Here is a 20,794-nt window from a genome sequence, read left to right on the forward strand (position 1 = left end):
AGCCTATATGCAAGACAGCAAAAGAGACACAGATGTAAAGAATGAGACTTTTGGACTCTGTGGGAGAAGGTGAGGGTGGGATGCTTTGAGAGAATAGCATTGAATCATGTATATTATCACATGTGAAATAGATCGCCAGTCCAGGTTCAATGCATGAGACAGGGTGCTCAGGGCTGGTGCACTGGGATGACCCTGAGGGATGGGATGGGGAGGGAGGGAGGAAAGGGGTTCAGGATGGGGAACACATGTACACCTGTGGCTGATTCATGTCAGTGTATGGCAAAAACCACTACAATATTGTAATTAGCCTCCAGTTAAATAAATTTTAAAAAGTGGGGAAAAAAGTACCCCTTGGAACAGAATTGTCAATCAATAAACATTTGCTGATTGAATAAATAAATAAATAAAATATGTGACATAGTAAGACAAAAGCTACCTACAAATTGGTAAGTAAAAGTGCAGCAACCCAATCGAAAAATGGGCAAAGGATTTGAGCAGGAAGAACAATGCCTCTAAAACATAGGGAGAGGTGCTTAATCTCATAGTAAAAGAAATAAAAGTTCAAACTGCAATGAGGGCTTCCCTGGTGGCTCAGTGATAAAGAATCCACCTGCCAATGCAGGAGACACGAGTTCGATCCCTGATCCAGGAGGATCCCATCCCGTGTGCCGTGGACCGACTAAACCCTGTGTCACACCAAGCCTGTGTTCTAGAGCCTGAGAGCCACAGCTGCTGAGCCACGTCCCTCAGCTGCTGCTCACCCTACGGCCTGTGCTCTGCAAAAAGAGAAGCCACCACAACGAGAAGCCCATGCACCGCAACTCGAGAGTAGTCCCCGCTCTCCCAAACTAGAGAAAAGTCCACCCAGTACAGCCAAAAATAAAAAATTTTTAAAAACACAATGAGATACTGTTGTTTTACATAACAAATTAACAAATACCAACAAGTTTGATTATATTATGTGCAGAATCTCACACTGTTGGTGGAAGTAAAATCTGGCACAGCCTGTATAGAGGGCAGATTGGCAGCACCTGTAAGAATTATTTTAAGTAATTTTGATCCAGCAAAAGTTAAAGAAATAACAATGATGTCCTATTGATCTCCCAAACTAGTTAGACAACAGAGGAAGTTGTTTAAATTCAATTTAAAAACCTCTCCTTTGGGACTTCTAAATCTGCCTTCCAGTGCAGAGGTCGTGGGTTTGATCCCTGGACAGGGAATGAAGATCCCACGTGCCACGGAGCAATTAAGCCTGCACACGGCAACTAGTGAGCCCACAAGAGAAGTCCACGTGCCACACACAAGACAAGATCCTGCATGCCACAACTAAGACCCTAACCAGACAAATAAATAAAAATCTAAAACCAAAAATCTCTCCTTTAACTTTTAAGTGAACGCTTCTTGTTTGGTCCTTTTAACTTTGCCAACTTGTCTCCCACGTCGGGCATTGCAGTCCCATGAAGAGAACGTGGGCTTTGGAGGACTAAGACAGGGAACTGGGGGGTTCTTAGAGCTCATGGTCCCCTACCTCTCCAGAATGCAAGCCAGGAATCCACCAGCCAGTTAACCTACCTAGAAGAGGTCTGATGGGCTGATTTGCTATCATCCAATCTGGAGCTTCCTCATTAGAGCTTCAGGCAAGCCCCTCCTGGCCACCGCTCATTGTGGCCCTTGCTGAAACCCTCAAAGTCCTTAACCCATCCCCCAGTTTCCTCCAGAAATCCTCAAGGGATCCCCCAAGGCCCTCCTGCCCTGCTCTACCTGTGTCCTGCAGCCTAAACAGGGCAGCTAGAGCCCCCAGCCCCCTAGCCTTCCAGCCATCTTGCTCTACACTCCATCCCACCTCAGGCAGACCTGGGGCCATGAGGAGGGGTGGGCCGCGTTTCCCAGCCCCTCCTCCCATTGGTCCTGCCCAGAGAGGGAGGGATAAAGGAGCACCAGCCCTGCCTGATTCTCATGAGGGGCCACAGCTGGGATGGACTCTGCCGGGCCCAGTGGTGGTGGCCGAGGTGGGGGGAGCAGCCCCTACTCCCAGCGGTCACGCAGGTAGGGGTCTGGGTTTTGGGAGAACACAGGGGAAGTGGGGGAAATTTCTTTCGGGTTCCCTCTGGCCACTGAAAGCTCAGTCTTAAAGAAGTGGGGTGCATCAGATGAGAGAAGGGGCTTCCTAGCCCCCACCCCAATGCAGGAAGGGTCTAGAGATGACCTCTCACCTCCTCATAGTCCAGAGAAGGAGACAGACCAGAGAGGGGATAAGACATACCAAGGCTGTACAGCTCAATCAGAGCCAGCTCCGGGTCTGACCATTCAGGGCAGAGATTCCCCACTTGTCTTTTTTCTCTCTATACAGCAAAGGTTTTTCTGCCCAGCAGCACCATGCAGCTGTCTGTGGTGGGACCTGTTCTCCCGGTCACCTTTGTAGGCCCTGCATGCAGCCTAGTGCCAGCTGTTCCCAAGCATTTGAATGGAAATACTTCAGGTTGAACATTACACTATTAGAGAGTCATTCCTTTGGGTATGCTAGCTCACTAGTCCTCCCATCAAACATTCAGACCTTAAAACACATTCATTTTCCCAACAGCTGGAAGAGCTCAGTTCCCCGAAGAGAACTGAAGTTTGGGTAAAGGAGGGATCATTCTCCCTAAAGAGGGATCACTGTAGATCTTAGGGTCTCGGTGTGAAGTGCTTTCCCCAGGTTGGGAAGAAAGGTGATCTGATAGCAAGGGGAAGGCAAAAAAAAGGAAGACAGACTTTTACTAAAGGAGATTTTCAGTTGTTTCTAGCCCTGCCTAAAACTCAGGAAGGAAGGTGGCATGCTAGACTAAGTCTGAGTTCTGAAGTTTTTGTTTGCTTGTTTTTTGGCTGCACTGGGTCTTTGTTGGGGGCACGGGCTTCTCGTTGCGGTGGCTTCTCTTGATCCGGAGCACAGGCTCCAGGGCAAGGGTTCAGAAGCTGTGATGCGTGGGCTTCATTGCCCTGTGGTTTGTGGAATCCTCCCAGAGCAGAGACGGAACCCATGTCCCCTGAATTGGCAGGCGGATTCTTAACCACTGGACCACCAGGGAAGTCCCAAGGGCTCTCCAGTTTTAAGAATCCTGGTCAGGATGTGGCCGGCTGCGCCTCCCACCTTACCACACCAGCCCTGATCTCCTGGTCCCTGCTCTCCTCCGCACCCTCTGCTCCTGCTCAGCAGGCCAGTCCCAATTCCCTGGGCCACTGCTCAGGGGTCCACTGCTCTGGCCTCCCGGCCACCCAAAGGTTCCTGCTGCCTCCCCAGGCCTGGATTACCTGTGACCTCCGGCTACTCTGCCCCCAGAAGTTGGCTTCAGAAACTTCCCCAAATCCAGCAGCCCTCACCCCTGGCAATTCAATCTTGGTTAACTAAACACTGTGCTAAGTGGCCACACCTGTGTTATAGCCTTAACTCTTGTTCTGAGTCGCAGGCCAGTTATTTGACCTCTCTCAGCTTCAGATTTTGTAAACAAAAGAGGATTCCTGGCTTTTAAGGTTTGTTTTGAGGATTAAATGAACTAATCTGCCACTTCCTCCAAACCAAATGTATTTTATTGATATATCAAGGCTCTGTGGGTAGAAGACCTAAACAAACCAACAGAAACAAGTTTAAGCAATGCTAGGTAAAATCAAACAGAGTCCTTTGCAGGACTTATCAGAGCCTTTAAGATGTTCATAGACAATAAGCAATATACAACATGACTCTAAGGACATACAGAAGGAGGAGTTTCTCAAATTGATTTGATCACAAAACCCCTAGCCTCTTTTGTTGTAGCTCATCTGATGGTCTAAGAGCCCCTCTGGACCTGCTGGGAGAATTCGGTCACTGGACCTCTTCGCTTGTGAAGGACCTAGTGTTGTGGCTTCTCCAGGCAGCCCTGGAGGTCAGCGTCACTGCGGTCTTTAGGGAAAGCACAGCTTTGGGGACCTGGGACAGGAGGCTTGCAAGACCTTCCTTTGAGGGCCACTGGCTCCTCCCTGAGGAGATGAGAGGCTGCTCCTCTCGGGTTCCTCACCCTTTCCCCAGGGACTGTCATTTCCACCTCACCACTTCACCCAACCTCCATCCATCCTCCAGCCTTGCTAATTTGGTGATCACCACTGACCTAGTCCGTCCCCTACTCCAGCCTCTTCCTATTTGTTCCCCAACTTGTAATTGGGAGCAGCAACATAGCAGGCCTGGCATCTTCTATAAACCTAAAAGAAATTTGAAAAAGCATGTTTCCCCTTCATTCTCCAAGTTATCTAATGGTTTTCATCATAATGTAAATTGTTGCAAAGTTTAAATTTCTAATGTATTCTTAATAGTCCCATTTAAAAAAAATATTTATTTACTTGGCTGCACTTCGTCATAGTTACAACACACAGGATCTTGGTTGTGGCGCTCGGGCTCAGTTGCTCTGCAGCATGTGGGTCTTAGTTCCCCAACCAGGGATCAATCCCGTGTCCCCTGCAATGCAGGGCAGATTCCTAACAACTGGACCACTAGAGATGTCCATGAAATAGTCCCATTTTAAAAGAAAACAATTATTCTTTTTTCATTCCAAAAGAGTTTTAAGAGTTGTTTTTAGAGAAGCTGCATCACTAACTCAAATGCTTTTTCACCATTTCTGAATCTTCTTTCTCCAAGGCTGGTGCCTCAGGTAAGATTTTGAGGGATGTGTTCAAAGCTCTCAGCCCACAAGAACTTGCCTTTAATCTTCCTAGGGGAACTTGTCCATTTTTCCAAGCCAGGTAGTGATAACAATTAAAAGGCACCATGGGGTACTGGGCTGGGACTGGCTGGGGCTCTGCGTAGAATTTCAATCTGAGCTATTTCAGGCTGCTTGCTTTAGGTCCTACTAATGAGCAGCTGACGCGAAATGGCAGGTGAGCAGTGTGGATCTGAATAAGTATATTATTCTTTTCCTATATCCAGTGGCATCTAAATCCCAGAGAGTTAACATATAATGTCATCCATTTAAACAATACATAAGCAGGCTCTGTACAGTTTTACATAATTCCTTTTTCTCCTTGAATGCCTATTGTACTCCCCCACAGAATTTTATATACTATTTTTATTTATTCGGCCTTGTTGGGGTTTGGTTGTGGTGCACAGGCTCTTCACTGTGACACGCAGGCTTCTCTAGTTGCAGAGAACTGAGGTGTGTAGAATCTTAGTTCCCCAAGCAGGGATCGAACCCTCGTCCCCTGCACTGCAAAGTGGATTCCTAACCACTGGATGACCAGGGAAGTCCCTAATAAAATTTTTTTTTTCTCAGAAGTCTTTTACTGATCACAATGTTATTTGCTCCTGCAACAAAGATATTTGTGAAACAGAAATATAATTTTTTTTTCTAGATTTAGTTACTGGAAGTATGCAATACACCCCCCGCCCTTTTTTTTTGGTTGTGCCTCATGGCTTGCAGGATCTTAGTTCTCTCACCGGGGATTGAACCCCAGATTGAACCCCAGCCATGAAAGCACCAAGTCCTAAACACTGGACTGCCAGGGAATTCCCTACAGACTTTAACAGTCAATTACTAAATAAGAAAATTTTCTTTAGAAAATTTAGTTGAAGTTGTTGCTTCCCCCTGTCAAAAAAGCTCATGCATCCATGGATAAACATTACTTACTGCTAGAATAAGACAGGATTCAACATCACTTGTTTTTTGTCATTCAATTTTTTAAAATTTTTATTAGGGCATAGTTGGAGAAGGCAATGGCACCCTACTCCAGTACTCTAGCCTGGAAAATCCCATGGACAGAGGAGCCTGGAAGGCTGAAGTCCATGGGGTCGCTGAGGGTCGGACACGACTGAGCGACTTTACTTTCACTTTTCACTTTCCTGCATTGGAGATGGAAATGGCAACCCACTCCAGTGTTCTTGCCTGGAGAATCCCAGGGACAGGGGAGCCTGGTGGGCGGCCGTCTATGGGGTTGCACAGAGTCAGACACAACTGAAGCGACTTAGCAGCAGCAGCAGCAGTTGATCTACAATGTTGTGCTATTAACATCAATGTCTATTTCTAATATTGATGAATGGAAACACTGAGAAGTCTTGTTCACATAAATAAGCAAATGGAAATGAAAAGTTGATTTGTTACTGTAGGGACACCCGATTCTTTGAATTTCTTCTGAATTACATACCAAAAATGATGTAGTGGTCTGAATTAAAATCAAAAGTTACTGTTTAAATGATCTTACATGACCCTCCCTACCCTCACAACAGCTTTTGCAAAAATAACAACAATAATAACTGCAGCTATTATATTGTATGACAATAATCATTGTAGTAATGTTTATTACTCCTAGCACCTTCTCAAAGACCCTCCCTGACCATCCTGTCTAAAGTGGGTCCCCACCCTGCCAGCCTTTTATTTCTGCCTGAATCCTTTCTACCGTCTGCACTTGTCTTGGTTATCTCTGCCCTTGTTGCAAGGCCAGGACTAGGGGAGACAGGGATGGTAAATTATGCGGGGTTGAATCCTGTCTTTATTTCAAGCTTTGCTGTTTTGTTCATTCTGGATTTTTTATTTTATCTTTGGCGGTTCTGGGTCTTTGTTGCTGCGCTGGCTTTTCTCTGGTTGTGGTGGGTGGGCTTCTCACTGCAGCGACTTCTCTTGTTGCAGAGCACGGTTTCTAGGATGTACAGGCTTCAGTGTTTGTGGCTTTCCTGGGCTCTAGAGCACAGGCTCAATAGTTGTGGCACACGGGCTTAGCCGTCCCACGGCATGTAGAATCTTCCTTGACCAGAGATCGGACCCATGCCTCCTGCATTGCAGGCGGATTCTTTACCACTGAGCCACCAGGGAAGCCCCATTGTGGATTTTTTTTCTGCATTAATTTATATCTTTTAAAAAATCATACTAAAATATCATTTCCTTTTATGACTGAGCGTTTGGGGCATCTGTTGAATTTTGTGTCCAAGGTGAGTGCCTCACTTGCCTCCCCCTGTTCATGGCAGTGGTTTGTTGATCCTCGGCTGCGTCGATTCAGGGAGCTCCACAGGCAAGTCCCACGTCCAGGGGCTCCACATAGTGTCATAAACAAAGGACCACCACGTGCCGGACAACGTGGTACCTTCACCAACAAGACTGGGTCACCCATCCTTTCCTCCCTCCACCTGTTCCTCTGCCAGGGCCCCTCTTGGACATTCTCCGGGGAATGGTGGGGGCCACTCCGTGGCAGAGCCCTGGCATTGGCTGGCAGTCTGTTTTCTCGCAGGACGAGAGTCCGGCCTCTGTCCCAACCCTTGCTGCCCTGCCCATTTCACATGTGGGCTTGTTCCCACTCCCCGCAAAGCAGCACACAAGAGCAGAGGCCCCCGGAGCCCTGGCGCAGGCCTGAACACGCAGTAGATTCTCAATAGATGCTGGCCCAACTCAGCCTTCTCCTGCCCTTCCCACCTCACACCCTGACCCTCAAGTGTCCCTGTAGTAACGGTGACGATGATGTTTATGACAGAAGAGTGATAAGAACAGTTAACATTTATTGAGGGCTTGCTGTGTGCTAGGTATAGTTGGCCATGTGAGTTCTGACCCCATGGATTAAAACAACCACAGACTGAAAATATTTGGGAAAAAAAAAACCAGGAAGTTCAAAAAAACAAAACTTGAATTTGCAGCCAATATGTATATAGTATTTACATTGTAATAGGTTTATAAGTGATCTAGGGATGACTTAAAAGTATATATGCAAATACTATTCCATTTCATATAAAGAACTTGAGCATCCGTGGATTTTGATGAGTGTGGGTTCTGGAACCCACCTTCCACGGATACCAAGGGATGGATAGCTATATTTTACATACAATATCTCACTTGCATTTTGCATCATCCTCTGAAGTTGCTGCTGCTAAGTCACTTCTATTGTGCCCGACTCTGTGCGACGCCATAGACGGCAGCCCACCAGTCTTCCCCATCCCTGGGATTCTCCAGGCAAGAACACTGGAGTGGGTTGCCATTTCCTTCTCCAATGCATGAAAGTGAAAAGTGAAAGTGAAGTTGCTCAGTCGTGTCCGACTCCTAGTGACCCCATGGACTGCAGCCTACCAGGCTCCTCCGTCCATGGGATTTTCCAGGCAAGAGTACTGGAGTGGGGTGCCTTCTCTGCATCCTGTGAAGTACGTACTAGTAATTTATAAATGAAGAAAATGAGGCATGGACAAGCTCACACAACCAAGAAGTAGTGGTACCAGGCAGAACTGGCTATGCCACTTGTGGGACCCAGCACACAAAGAAAAGCAAGGCCTCTTGTCCAAAAATTTAATAATTTCAAGGCGGTAACAGCAGAGCTTTGAAGCAGGTATGGGGTCCCTGCATGACTACATGGGTTCAGGCCCATAGAGCTAGCCCTGGTTCCAGAAGCTGAACCCAGAATTCTGACTCCAGAGCCCACAAGACTCTGGGCCTGGAGAAAGTAACAGTGATCACTATGATTTACTAAGCACCTGCTGTGTACATTGTATGAAATCTTAAAAAACCCTCACAATGACCCTGAGGTAACAGGAGGCATTGTTACTCTCATTAAAAAATATATATCTATTTATTTACTCATTTTTGGTTGTGCTGGGTCTTAGTTGCAGCATGTGGGATCTAGTTCCCTGGCCAGGGATCAAACCCAGGCCCCCTGCACTGGGAACATGGAGTCTCACTCACGGGACCACCAGGGAAGTGCCTGCTACTCTTGTTTTTAAGGGTGAGGAAATCAAACTTTAGGGAAGTTGAGTTACCACCCAGAGATCATTATCCAGCAGAGGCAGGACCAAGCCTGGAGCCTGAGCCCTCATGTCACACAGCCTCTTTCGAGAAGGATTGCAAAGGCCGGGGCTAAAATGGGGCTGGGCATGATCTCTTAGGAAAGCTGACCAAGGGCCCTGTCGCTGGAGGTCCAGCCACTGCTTCCCTCGGGACCAGAAGGCATCCCAGGTCTGCAGATATTTCCAGAGAGGCTTCTGCTTCCATGGAGAGGGATGCAGGTAAGCACCTCTTCTTATTTTTATTTAGTTAGTTAGTTGGCTGTGCTAGGTCTTAATTGTGGCACGCAGGATATCTGATCTTCCTTGGGTCATGCAGGCTCTTTACTTACAGCACGTAGGATCTAGTTCCCCAACCAGGGATCGAACCTGGGGCCCCCTGCCTTGGGAGCATGAAGTCTTAGCCACTGGACCACCAGGGAAGTTGCCTGCACCTCTTCTCCTCCAGTGGGGAGTGGGCTGGGGGACTCGGGAGGAACAGTCCCTTATGGTCCATGCATCTTCCTAGAGCCTGCTGTACCCTCTAAGCTCCAGGTTCTGGGCGGAGCTGGCTCTGAGCCCAGGCAGGGCTAGCCCTGTCTTCTCACGCCTCTCTTCCCCCACCCTTTAACAGCTACCAGCACCTGCCATCTCCCTGTCACCTCCAGTGGGGCCGCCGCCATTCGGAGCCCCACGTCACCCTGCCAGGGCCCCGGCTGGGGCTGACTCGCAGGGGCTCTGAGCCCTCCTACCTGCCCTCTGCGGCCATCAGCTGGGGCTGCGTAGGGGCCAACCCGGACATGGAGCTTGGCCCGGAGGGGCTGTTCGGCAAGGTTGAGGACGCTGGTGGCAGCTCCCGGGAGTCCCTGTCACTACCATGTGAGTCATCGGGGCACTGCAGGTGGGCACAGTAGGATCTGAGGCCAGGGTCCCTGCTCTGTGTCCAAGCAAGGCTGCCATTTCCTTCCACCAGTCTCCATCCTCAAGAGTCCCAGCCAGAGGGAAAATGTCCTTCAGCTTGGTTGCTCTCTGTGTTCTAAACAGAATACCATGGTGCCTGTGGAGTGAAACCACCTAATTTCAGATGCTGGCTCCACCGCTTTGGAACTGTGTGACCTTGCACAAGCCACTTAACCTCCCTGGGCCTCGACTGCCTCATCTGCAGAAAGGCACTGATGGTATTCCCTTCCTCACAGGCTGTGACAAATCCGTGTATGTGGTGTGCTGAGCCCAGTAACGGCACAGAGTAAACACTAAATGTTAGGGGCTACTTTTAAAATTATTGCTCTAATTCAGTGCTGTTCAACAGAAATATACAATTTTTTTGAATCAGCTTTATTGAGATATAATTCACAAACCAAAAATTTCACCAATTTAAAGTGTACGATTTAATGCAGTACAGTATGTTCAGAGCTGTGTAAATAGCACTGTTTTTCAAATTAACTTTTATTGGAGTCTATTGATTTGCAGTACTGTGTTAGTTTCTTTTGTATAACAAAGTGGATCAGTTACATATGTACATATCTCCATGATTTTTTAGATTCTTCTCCCATAGAGGTCATTTCAGAGGATTCAGTAGAGTTCTATATGACATACAGTAGGTTCTTATTAGTGGCACTATTTAATTTTAGAAGATTTTCATTATCTCAAAAGAAATCCATTAGCCGTCACTCTCCATCCACAACCCTTCCCAGCCACTGGCAACCACTACTCTATTTTCGGTCTCTAAGGATTCACCTATTCTGGACATTTCATATAAATAGAACCACGCACATTTTATGCCAGTTTTGTGTCTGGTTTCTTTTATTTAGTATGTAATATTTTCTAGGTTCATCCAGGTTGTAGCATATATAAGTATTTCATTCCCCCCCTTTTTTTCACGCAACAGTACATTTAATCCTTACTATACCCTGTGTAATAAGAACTATTATTATTTAGTTGTGTCTGACTCTTTTGCAACCCTATGGACTGCAGCCTGGCAGGCTCCTCTGTCCATGGGATTTCCCGGGCAAGGATACTGGATTGGGTTGACACTTCATTCCCTTTTATGGCCAAATAATATCCCATTGTATGCATATACACCACATTTTGTTTTATTCATTCACCAATTGATGGATACTTGGGTGGTTTTTGCTTTTTGGCTATTATAAATAATGTTGCTATGAACACTTATGTACAAGTTTTTATGCAGATGTATCTTTTCATTTCTCTTGGGTGTATACTGGATCATATATTAACCCTATGTTTAATATTTTGAGGAACCACCAAACTGTTTTCCAAAGTGATTGCACCATTTTACAATTCACATATGTAATTAAAATTTTTCTAGTAGCCTCATTTTAAAAAAACTAAAAAGCAATGGGTGAAATTAATGTTAATATTTTAACCCAATATATCAAAAATTACATATCCAATGTCGTTGCTATCTGTAACCAATATAAAATTATTAATAAAACATTTTAGACTCTTTGGGGTATTAAGCTGCAACATCTCATGTGTATTTCACCCTTGCAACACATCTGAGTTCAGACTGGCTCAATTCCAAGTATCTGATAGCCACACATGGTAGGTGGCTGTCGTACTCTATCGTGTTGCACTCCTTGAGACCCCATGGACTATAGCTGGCCAGGCTTCTCTGTCCACTGAATTCTCTGTCCACCCAAATACTGGAGTGGGTTGTCATTTCCTCCTTTAGAGGATCTTCCCCACCCAGGGATGCAACCAGGGTCTCTTGTGTTGCAGGCAGATTCTTTACCCTCTGAGCCACCAGGAAAGCCCAATGAATGGCATGGGTCCAAACAGTTTTATTAGAGACGGACTCAGAACTACTGGGCCAAAGGACTTCATGCACCCACAGGGCCTTGCGTGCAGCAGACCCTCAGTAGATGCCACATGAATGAGGAAATGAATGAATGGATCCAGTTTTTCCCCAACAGCTGCTGATGGTGATCACCACTACTTCCTGAAGCCTCCACCTCAGTCAGATCCTGTCCGGGAGTTTCTGGCCCCATTTCAGAGCTTTGACCTTGAGGTGCAGCAGGTAGTGGAGGGGGATGGGGGAGGGCGCCATGCTGGGCCTCTGGGATGCCGAGACCTGCTGGAGGAGGGCCCTGTGGTCCCGGGGCTGTATTTGGGGTAGCAATGTGTGTGTGTGTGTGTGTGTGTGTGTCTGTCTGTGTGTATGTGTCTGTGTGCATGTGTCTATGTGTTGGCAAAGCGGGGTTGGGAGATGTGCTCTGACCCTGCCTGTGGCTGCAGAGGGTGCAGGACAGCAGTCAGGACATCGTGTGTGGCATCTGCATGGACAAGGTGTGGGACAAGCCGGAGGAGGCCGAGCGGCTCTTCGGCATCCTGCCCAACTGCAGCCACGCCCACTGCCTGGGCTGCCTGTGTGCCTGGCGGAAGAGCCGAGGGGACTTCCCGCCCGGTGTCATCAAGTAAGGGTCTTGGAGAAGCCAGCCAGGAGCAAGGCAAAGGCCCCCAGGAGAGGTGGGCTTGTTACTACTCCTCTTTCACCTTCCACTCTCCCACCCAACCCCCTCACCTCGCAGGGCCTGTCCCCAGTGCCGGGTCCATTCCAGCTACATCATCCCCTGCAGATTCTGGGTGAGCCAGGGGCCTGAGAAGGAGCAACTCATCAGGAACTTCAAGGCTCGGACCAGGTGAAACTGGCAAGGGGGAATGTGACACAGGTTAGGAAGGAAGGAAAGCAACCCTTGATCCATTCCCAGTCCCTGGGGGTTCCCAGCATGGAGTCCCCACTCCCAGTCCTGGGAACACAGAGTGTCGGAGATGGCAGGCAAGCGTGTGAGCTCTTTCCATTATTTCAGAAAGCCCCATGGGTGATAAGACTGACCGAGACAGTCAAGGCCAAGTTCCTTCTCTAGCCTGGCTTAGGATCCATGCAGGATCTCTCAGCACGATGAGAAACCAGGCTTGGCTTTTATTTCTAGTTTTCTTTTCTTCTTTTTTTTTTAAGCAGTAAAGAATGGGATTTCGCTGGCAGCCCAGTGGTTAGGACTCAGTTTTCACTGCTTGGGCCTGGGATTCTTTCCCCAGTAGGGGAACTAAGATCCCCCAAGCCGTGCATATGGCCAAACAAAAAGACATTTAAATCAGGAAAGTAAATTGATATGAATGCCTATTGTTTCTTACATAATTTTTGAAAACATGGGGTTTCTGAAGACACTGAAATGCAGCCCTTGGAGACGGGGTAAAGTTGAGTAGGTTTTCATCTCTTGGGGAGGGTAGGCTTTTATCTAAAAGCTAGAATTAGTTACAATTCCAGGTTCTTAATTTTACCTTCCCAAAGGGTTTATTACACTTGATGTATGCAAAGTATATCTGGATAGAGAGTGGGATAAAAAGACCTAGTCTCTACCTGAGTTTTGTCTGTGAACTCTAATAACTGCCTCAGCAAAGTTACTGAGAACAAACCTGGGCAGAGTCTCAAGGGGGAGGTGTTTGAGCTGGGGATGGAGGAGGAATAAGGACGAAGAGAAAATGGGAGCACTCAGGCAGAGGGAGGTCGAAGTGGGGAAATCCTGGCGGCTGGATACCAGCTGGGAGGGCCGGAAGGGAGCACCCAGGCCCGGGTGCGATAGGAGACAGCATCATGGAGGGTCCATCGCGTGCGAGACATTGCAGGTCACAGACACTGTGAGGCGGGGCTCTAGCTCTCCGCATGTTGCAGACGAAACTGAGGAAAGGCCTGTCGGGCTGAAGTGAGGAAGCGGGGCTTGAAGCCAGGCTTTCTGGCTCCTAGCGCGGACTGGAAGCAATGTGGGGGAGGACACTGATGTGAGAGAAGAAGGGAAACGGTAAGATGATGAGCGCTTCCAGCACCGGCAGCCACAGGACTGGTGTCACGTGAGACCCAGTGAGAGACGCTCATGGAGAATTTGGTCAGATTGGGTGGGGGGCTTTTTATCTTTTGGTCATGCAGCAAGGCTTTTGGGATCTTATTTCCCTGACCAGGGGTTGAACCCACCCCCCTCCATTGGAAGCTCAAAGTCTTACCCACTGGACCACCAGGGAAGTCCCATGGCTGCGTGGGGGGCTTTTGACCACTGTCTGGATGGACGGGTCCCTAATGCTAGCTTTGGTCAAATGGTAAGAAGAGGAAGCGAGGCAGTGATTTTTTTTTTTTTTTTAAACTATTTGTGATTTAAAATCATCACTCTTTTTTTCCTGTAGTTCAGGCAACAATCCTCAAACCTTTGAATGTTTCTGGCTGTTTTATTTTTTTTTAACTAAGAATTCTGCTGAGGATGAAGAGGCGGTTAAAAGATAACATGTAGGGAAACCTCTAATTCTTGAACTTGTACTAAATTTTCTGGGTTTTTTTTTCCTTTAATAGTTTATTCTGTGAATGTCTTACATGCTCAAAATCCATCATTAGAAAATTTAAGAACATATTGATAGAATAGGGTGAAGTGTCTGAAAGGGATTTGATGGAAATAAAGAAATATATAAGGTATTATTATTAACTTAATCAAACCTGAAAATTTAGGACAAAATGAACTAAGTCATAAGAAATTGTGGTCTTTTTTTTTTTTTTTTTGAGACTTGCTGTATGCTTTTATTTTTTGTTTGTTTGTGTTTTTTTGCTTTTTAAATTTTTTTTTCCACCACAGGTATACATGTGTTCCCCATCCTGGGGAGGGAGGAGGGTTCAGGATGGGGAGGCAGTGATTTAGAGGGACTCCCCAGCTCCAAGCTTGGTGGTCAAAGGGACCCTGCATTCTTGCTGGGACTGTAGGAAGTGGGAAAGACTCAACTGTGCTGGTGTCAAGCAGAGAGTTGGTGATGCAGGAAAAAGGGTACAAATAAAGCACTTTATCTTTTTCTCCCTCTCATCCATCTTTCTGTGCAAGAAAACGCTGTTCCTACTTAAGCAGACTGTAAGTTGCCTGCAAACATTTCCTGTATCTGACCTTTCACAGAGTGAAATTTGAAATCTCAGAAGTGGGAAACTTCTTAATCAAATTTCATTAGCTAGCAATTACCAAATCATAAGGAAATGGCAACCCACTCCAGTATTCTTGCCTGGAAAACCCCATGGACAGAGGAGCCTGGCAGGCTACAGTCCATGGGGTCGCTAAGAGTAGGACTGAGTGACTTCACTTTACTTTACTTAAGACCACCCCTCAGAAGACAGCATTGTTCTAAACTAGTTACAGAGACACACTGTAGGATTATCTGTTCTCCTTCCTTAGATGGTTTTATTGAAACTTAGTTCAAAGAAGGAAAGGAGATTCCCAGAGTCACTCCTGTCCCAAATAGACTCTGGGAATTAAGAGAAAGGTACCACTTAAGACTTGGAGAATTTTGAGCATTACTTTACTAGCGTGTGAGATGAGTGCAACTGTGCAGTAGTTTGAGCATTCTTTGGCATTGCCTTTCTTTGGGATTGGAATGAAAACTGACCTTTTCTAGTCCTGTGGCCACTGCTGAGTTTTCCAAATTTGCTGGCACATTGAGTGCAGCACTTTCACAGCATCACCTTTCAGGATTTGAAATAGCTCCACTGGAATTCCATCACCTCCACTAGCTTTGTTTGTAGTGATGCTTTCTAAGGCCCACTTCACTTCACATTCCAGGATGTCTGGCTCTAGGTGAGTGATCACACCATCGTGATTATCTGGGTTGTGAAGATCTTTTTAGTACCGTTCTTCTGTGTATCCTTGCCACCTCTTCTTAATATCTTGTGCTTCTGTTAGGTCCATACCATTTCTGTCCTTTATCGAGCCCATCTTTGCATGAAATATTCCCTTGGTATCTCTAATTTTTCTTGAAGAGATCTCTAGTCTTTCCCATTATGTTGTTTTCCTCTATTTCTTTGCATTGATCACTGAGGAAAGCTTTCTTATCTCTCCTTGCTATTATTTGGAACTCTCTTTTCAAATGGGAATATCTTTCCTTTTTTCCTTTGCTTTTCACTTCTCTTCTTTTCACAGCTATTTGTAAGGCTTTCTCAGACAGCCATTTTGCTTTTTTTCATTTCTTTTCCATGGGAATGGTCTTGATCCCTGTCTCCTGTACAATGTCACAAACCTCTGTCCACAGTTCATCAGGCACTCTGTCTATCAGATCTAGTCCCTTAAATCTATTTCTCACTTCCACTGTATAATCATAAGGGATTTGATTTAGGTCATACCTGAATGGTCTAGTGGTTTTCCCTACTTTCTTCAATTTAAGTCTGAATTTGCAATAAGGAGTTCATGACCTGAGCCACATTCAGCTCCCCGTCTTGTTTTTGCTGACTATCTAGAGCTTCTCCATCTTTGGCTGCAAAGAATACAATCAATCTGATTTCGGTGTTGACCATCTGGTGATGTCCATGTGTAGAGTCTTCTCTTGTGTTGTTGGAAGAGGGTGTTTGCTATGACCAGTGCATTCTCTTGGCAAAACTCTATTAGCCTTTGCCCTGCTTCATTCCATATTCCAAGGCCAAATTTGCCTGTTACTCCAGGTGTTTCTTGACTTCCTACTTTTGCATTCCAGTCCCCTATAATGAAAAGGACATCTCACATGCTAGTAAAGTAATGCTCAACATTCTCCAAGCCAGACTTCAGCAATACGTGAACTGTGAACTTCCAGATGTTCAAGCTGGTTTTAGAAAAGGTAGAGGAACCAGAGATCAAATTGCCAACATCTGCTGGATCATCGAAAAAGCAAGAGAGTTCCAGAAAAACATCTATTTCTGCTTCATTGACTATGCCAAAGCCTTTGATTGTGTGGATCACAAGAAACTGTGGAAAATTCTGAAAGAGATGGGAATACCAGACCACCTGATCTGCCTCTTGAGAAATGTGTATGCAGGTCAGGAAACAACAGTTAGAACTGGACATGGAACAACAGACTGGTTCCAAATAGGAAAAGGAGTACATCAAGGCTGTATATTGTCACCCTGCTTATTTAACTTATATGTAGAGTACATCATGAGAAATACTGGGCTGGAGGAAGCACAGGCTGGAATCAAGATTGCTGGGAGAAATATCAATAACCTCAGATATGCAGATGACACCACTCTTATGGCAAAAAGTGAAGAGGAACTAAAAAGTCTCTTGATGAAAGTGAAAGAGGAGAGTGAAAAAGTTGGCTTAAAAGTCAACATTCAGAAAACTAAGATCATGGGATCTGGTCCCATCACTTCATGGGAAATAGATGGGGAAACAGTGGAAACAGTGTCAGACTTTACTTTTTTGGGCTCCAAAATCACTGCAGATGGCGACTGCAGCCATGAAATTAAAAGACGCTTACTCCTTGGAAGGAAAGTTTTGACCAATCTAGATGGCATATTAAAAAGCAGAGACATTACTTTGCCAACAAAGGTCCATCTAGTCAAGGCTATGTTTTTTCCAGTAGTCATGTATGGATGTGAGAGTTGGACTGTGAAGAAAGCTGAGCGCTGAAGAATTGATGCTTTTGAACTGTGGTGTTGGAGAAGACTCTTGAGAGTCCCTTGGACTGCAGGGACATCCAACCAGTCCATCCTAAAGGAAATCAGTCCTGGGTGTTCATTGGAAGGACTGATGCTGAAGCTGAAACTCCAATACTTTGGCCACCTGATGCAAAGAGTTGACTCATTGGAAAAAACCCTGATGCTGGGAGGGACTGGGGGCAGGAGAAGAAGGGGATGACAGGATGAGGTAGCTGGATGGCCTCATCGACTCGATGGACGTGAGTCTGAGTGAAGTCCAGGAGTTGGTGATGGACAAGGAGGCCTGGCGTGCTGCGATTCATGGTGTCGCAAGAGTCAGACACGACTGAGCCACTGAACTGAACTGACCACTTAAGACACTTTACTGCCATCTGCTGGGAAATAACTGTCATTAACATCTACACTTCACTATGAGGCTAGTTGTTCAGTCGCTCACTCCAGTCACTAAGTCGTGTCTGATTCTTTGCGACCCCATGGACTGCAGCACGCCAGCCTTCCCTGTCCTTCACAATCTCCTGTGCTTTGTTCAAGCTCATGTCCATTGAGTTGAGGATGCCATCCAACCATCTCATCCTCTGTTGCCTGCTTCTCCTGCCCTCAATCTTTCTCAGCATCAGGGTCTTTTCCAAGGAGTCGGCTCTTCGCATCAGGTGGCCAGAGTATTGGAGCTTCAGCTTCAGCATGAGTCCTTCCAATGAATATTCAGGATTGATTTCCTTTAGGATGATGCCAGAGGTGCCAGCATGGATGTGGCATCTTTGTGCTGTGTACAACTTACCCAGCTTAAAAGTTGGCCCTTGTTCCTGGGTCAACTGGGCTTGAAGGTGATGGTCTTCTCTCTTTCTGCCCTCTCATAGCCAGATTCAATGCCGGTTCTTCATGCGGGGGAATGGCCGCTGCCCTTTCAAATCAGACTGCATTTACCTGCACCAGCTTCCAGATGAGGCCCCGAGTTTTGATCCTCTCTGGCCTGAGAGTATGCAGCTGGCCTCTGTGAGTGAGGTGGTAATAGCAGGGGTATGGAGGTTGGGAAGGCTGCTAGTTAAGCTTTATAATAAATGTCTGATAGATGTTAAACCTACATATGATATCTATGACATTGATGGTGTCTGTGTGGATGTGGTACTTTTGTGCTATGTACAACCTGCCCAACCTATGTGTCAGCCTTGACTCTGGTACCAGGCACGACTAGAGCTGAAGCTGATGGGTTTTCACTTATTTCTTTTTCTACTCCCAGGTGGTGGGCACACCAGTGTTCCTAGGGGGCACCGAGCCAGACGAGGGAGTGTTCTTCATGGACCGTGCCCTGGGCGTGGCTTTCTGGGGTTCAGAACTCCTCCTGGACCCCAATAGTTCTTACAAGTGCCTGCTATAACCAGGATCAATGTGTGGGGGATGGGGCCGAGGGGCAGGGGTTGCCAGGTAGTAGGTATTTCCCCTTTTGGGGCTTGGTAAGGGACGAAAGTAGCAAGCCTTCTACCCTCATGAACTGCAGGAGTGACACAGCTGGGGAACGAAGCGAGGGGGTAGGGTTCTCAATGTCTTGGCAGGGACTTGGTTTTTAACTTTGCTCTTTTGTAAAAGGATTCTGAAGGAAACCAATAAAATGTACCTAAACCATCACTCCTGGTGTCTGAAGAGTCTGCTTATACCTCAGGCGTGCCTGCATCCCAACCAAGGGGTTGCTTCTGCACTTAATCTGTTGCAGTATCACTTGTGATTGGCTTTTGGAAAACTTCACTTTATGCCCATAAGAGAATGAGATAAGAAAGGGCAAATAACAACATAAGTACTACAAAGAAGAGTGGTGTCAGGGATCCCATGAAAGGATCTCGAGTATTCCTTCAGGGATCTTGAACCACACTTTTAGAGAACACTTTTTAAGAACTTTTCTCTCTCATCTCCTTCCCATCAGCTAGAATGCAGACCTTGAAGGGCACGAGCTAGAGCCACTACAAAGTAAAGCTTTCTTTGTTTGTTGAGGGTGGGGAAAGCATTGAAGGTGGTTTAGCATTCTTGGCCCTGCCCACTACTTATCAGGGCCTCCCCAACTCCTTGCCCCCAACGTCATTAGAAGATCAAAAACATCTCCTATGAAGTTAGAACTGATAGCCTGAGAGAGAGGTTCCTGGAAGAAATTTCTTTCCTACTATTTTGGCCTTTGCAAAGCAGGCACTATCTAAGATATCCTCCTTATTCCTTTCCAGTATTGTTCAGTCGCTTCAGTCGTGTCCAGCTCTTTGTGATCCCATGCATTGTAGCTCTCCAGGCTCCTCTGTCTATGGGATTTCCCAGGCACGAATACTGGAGTAGGTTGCCATTTCCTCCTCCAGTGGATGTGCCCAGACACTTGGCAGGTGGATTCTTTACCACTGAGTCACCTGGGAAGTCCAGTCCTATCCAATAGCTCCCTTGAAATCATTTTGGAAAAAATTATAAAACTGACTCTAATGGAAATCTGATACAGCTCAAAATATGCCTATGGCTTCCCATACTATTCAGAGTAAAAGACAAGTTTCCCTCTGGGACCTCACGGCCTCACAAAATCTGGTCTGGTTATCTTTTCAATCTCATCTATTTTTCTCCAGCAGGTGCACTCAGCTCCAGCCAGGCTTCTGCTCAAAGCCTAACCATAACCTTCTTCCCAGAATGGTCTCCTCATAGACCTCTACCTGGCTTCCTTCCGTATCTCCTTTAGATTCAGCTTGCCTGACCACCTATTTAAAACTATCTCACTCTATCTCTGTTCCCTCCTATCACAAACAGTCATTCTATTGTTTACGTATTCAGTTGTCTGTTTCCTCACTTGAGTGTCAGCAACAAAAAGGGCAAGGGTCTTTATTTTGTTCCCTGTATCCTTAGCCCTAGGTGATCAGTAAAAGGCTTATTGATCGAATGGATGTATGCATGGCAGCAGAAGCTGGGAAGACAGAAATACAAGCTGGCACCCAAAGGAGGCTTTATGGGGGTCCTGTGGGGCTCTTCTCCCCTCTGCCTTTATTTCCATCCTCTGCTATGATCCCTCCCTTCGCGGGAAGACTTGCCTCCTCCAGCAGATTTCCCTAAGCTGAAACACTGGGAAATGGAGGCTCTCTTGGTCCTTTATAAACAACCACAGCAAGGACACTTCTTGATCTCTGAGAGGAAGATTACAGTAGCTAGACTTTTTGCTATATAGATAACATTGGATTTTACTGCAACTCCCATTCTCTGGTGTACTTACACATCAAATATTTCTGGAGATGGCTGAAACTCAAATGATAGCAGCTAATGGCCTGTGGAAGAGGTGACGTTACGGTGTTTTATGATCAAATCCTATGCCAAAGCCCAAGATCTACAAGCAACATGGGCGTCAGTTTAAATTAAATAGGTCTGGATTCAGAAGTATTGAATACAACTAACCCTGATATCTGTTCTGTACCTCCGCCCTCATCGCTTACCTGAAGGAAGGTAAGGACCCGCTCCTCCATCAAGCCCTGTCCCACCCAATCTCTTGCATGACCCCGCCTACAAGCCTGTTTCTCTGTAGCCCCGCCCCAACTCTGGCCCCGCCCCATCAGCTGACCGGCAGTCGGCCTTTGCCCCCTCCCCTGCTCGGTTCCTGCTTCCGGCCCGGCGCA

The 20,794-nt window shown here is 46.5% G+C and overlaps 1 protein-coding gene and 2 long non-coding RNA genes across 3 annotated transcripts; all 3 read left to right on the plus strand.

Annotated features, from left to right (window-relative positions):
• The first annotated feature begins 1,973 nt into the window (after window positions 1–1,973).
• On the plus strand, window positions 1,974–8,915 carry LOC113881783. Its single transcript, XR_003508162.1, has 2 exons — window positions 1,974–2,046; window positions 8,852–8,915. It is a non-coding gene; the product is annotated as an uncharacterized LOC113881783 (long non-coding RNA).
• Window positions 8,916–8,965: 50 nt separating this feature from the next.
• Window positions 8,966–12,583, plus strand: LOC113882292. The gene is made up of 6 exons (XM_027525485.1): window positions 8,966–8,971; window positions 9,258–9,283; window positions 9,363–9,607; window positions 11,665–11,768; window positions 11,987–12,165; window positions 12,280–12,583. The coding sequence occupies exons 1-6, from the start codon at window positions 8,966–8,968 to the stop codon at window positions 12,392–12,394; spliced, it is 675 nt and encodes a 224-aa protein (XP_027381286.1). The 3' UTR covers window positions 12,395–12,583.
• A 393-nt stretch (window positions 12,584–12,976) lies between these two features.
• LOC113881843 lies at window positions 12,977–18,797 on the plus strand. The gene is made up of 3 exons (XR_003508183.1): window positions 12,977–13,548; window positions 18,032–18,167; window positions 18,412–18,797. It is a non-coding gene; the product is annotated as an uncharacterized LOC113881843 (long non-coding RNA).
• Window positions 18,798–20,794: the final 1,997 nt, after the last annotated feature.

The sequence above is a fragment of the Bos indicus x Bos taurus genome, chromosome 23, assembly GCF_003369695.1.
Source record: "Bos indicus x Bos taurus breed Angus x Brahman F1 hybrid chromosome 23, Bos_hybrid_MaternalHap_v2.0, whole genome shotgun sequence".
Taxonomy (NCBI): Eukaryota; Metazoa; Chordata; class Mammalia; order Artiodactyla; family Bovidae; genus Bos; species Bos indicus x Bos taurus.

Excerpts from the sequence above, each read along its gene's own strand:
- LOC113882292 (XM_027525485.1), top strand. Across the intron at positions 9,608-11,664 it reads GGAGTCCCTGTCACTACCAT|CTGCTGATGGTGATCACCAC; the intron begins GTGAGTCATCGG and ends TTTCCCCAACAG. Across the intron at positions 12,166-12,279 it reads TTCCCGCCCGGTGTCATCAA|GGCCTGTCCCCAGTGCCGGG; the intron begins GTAAGGGTCTTG and ends CTCACCTCGCAG.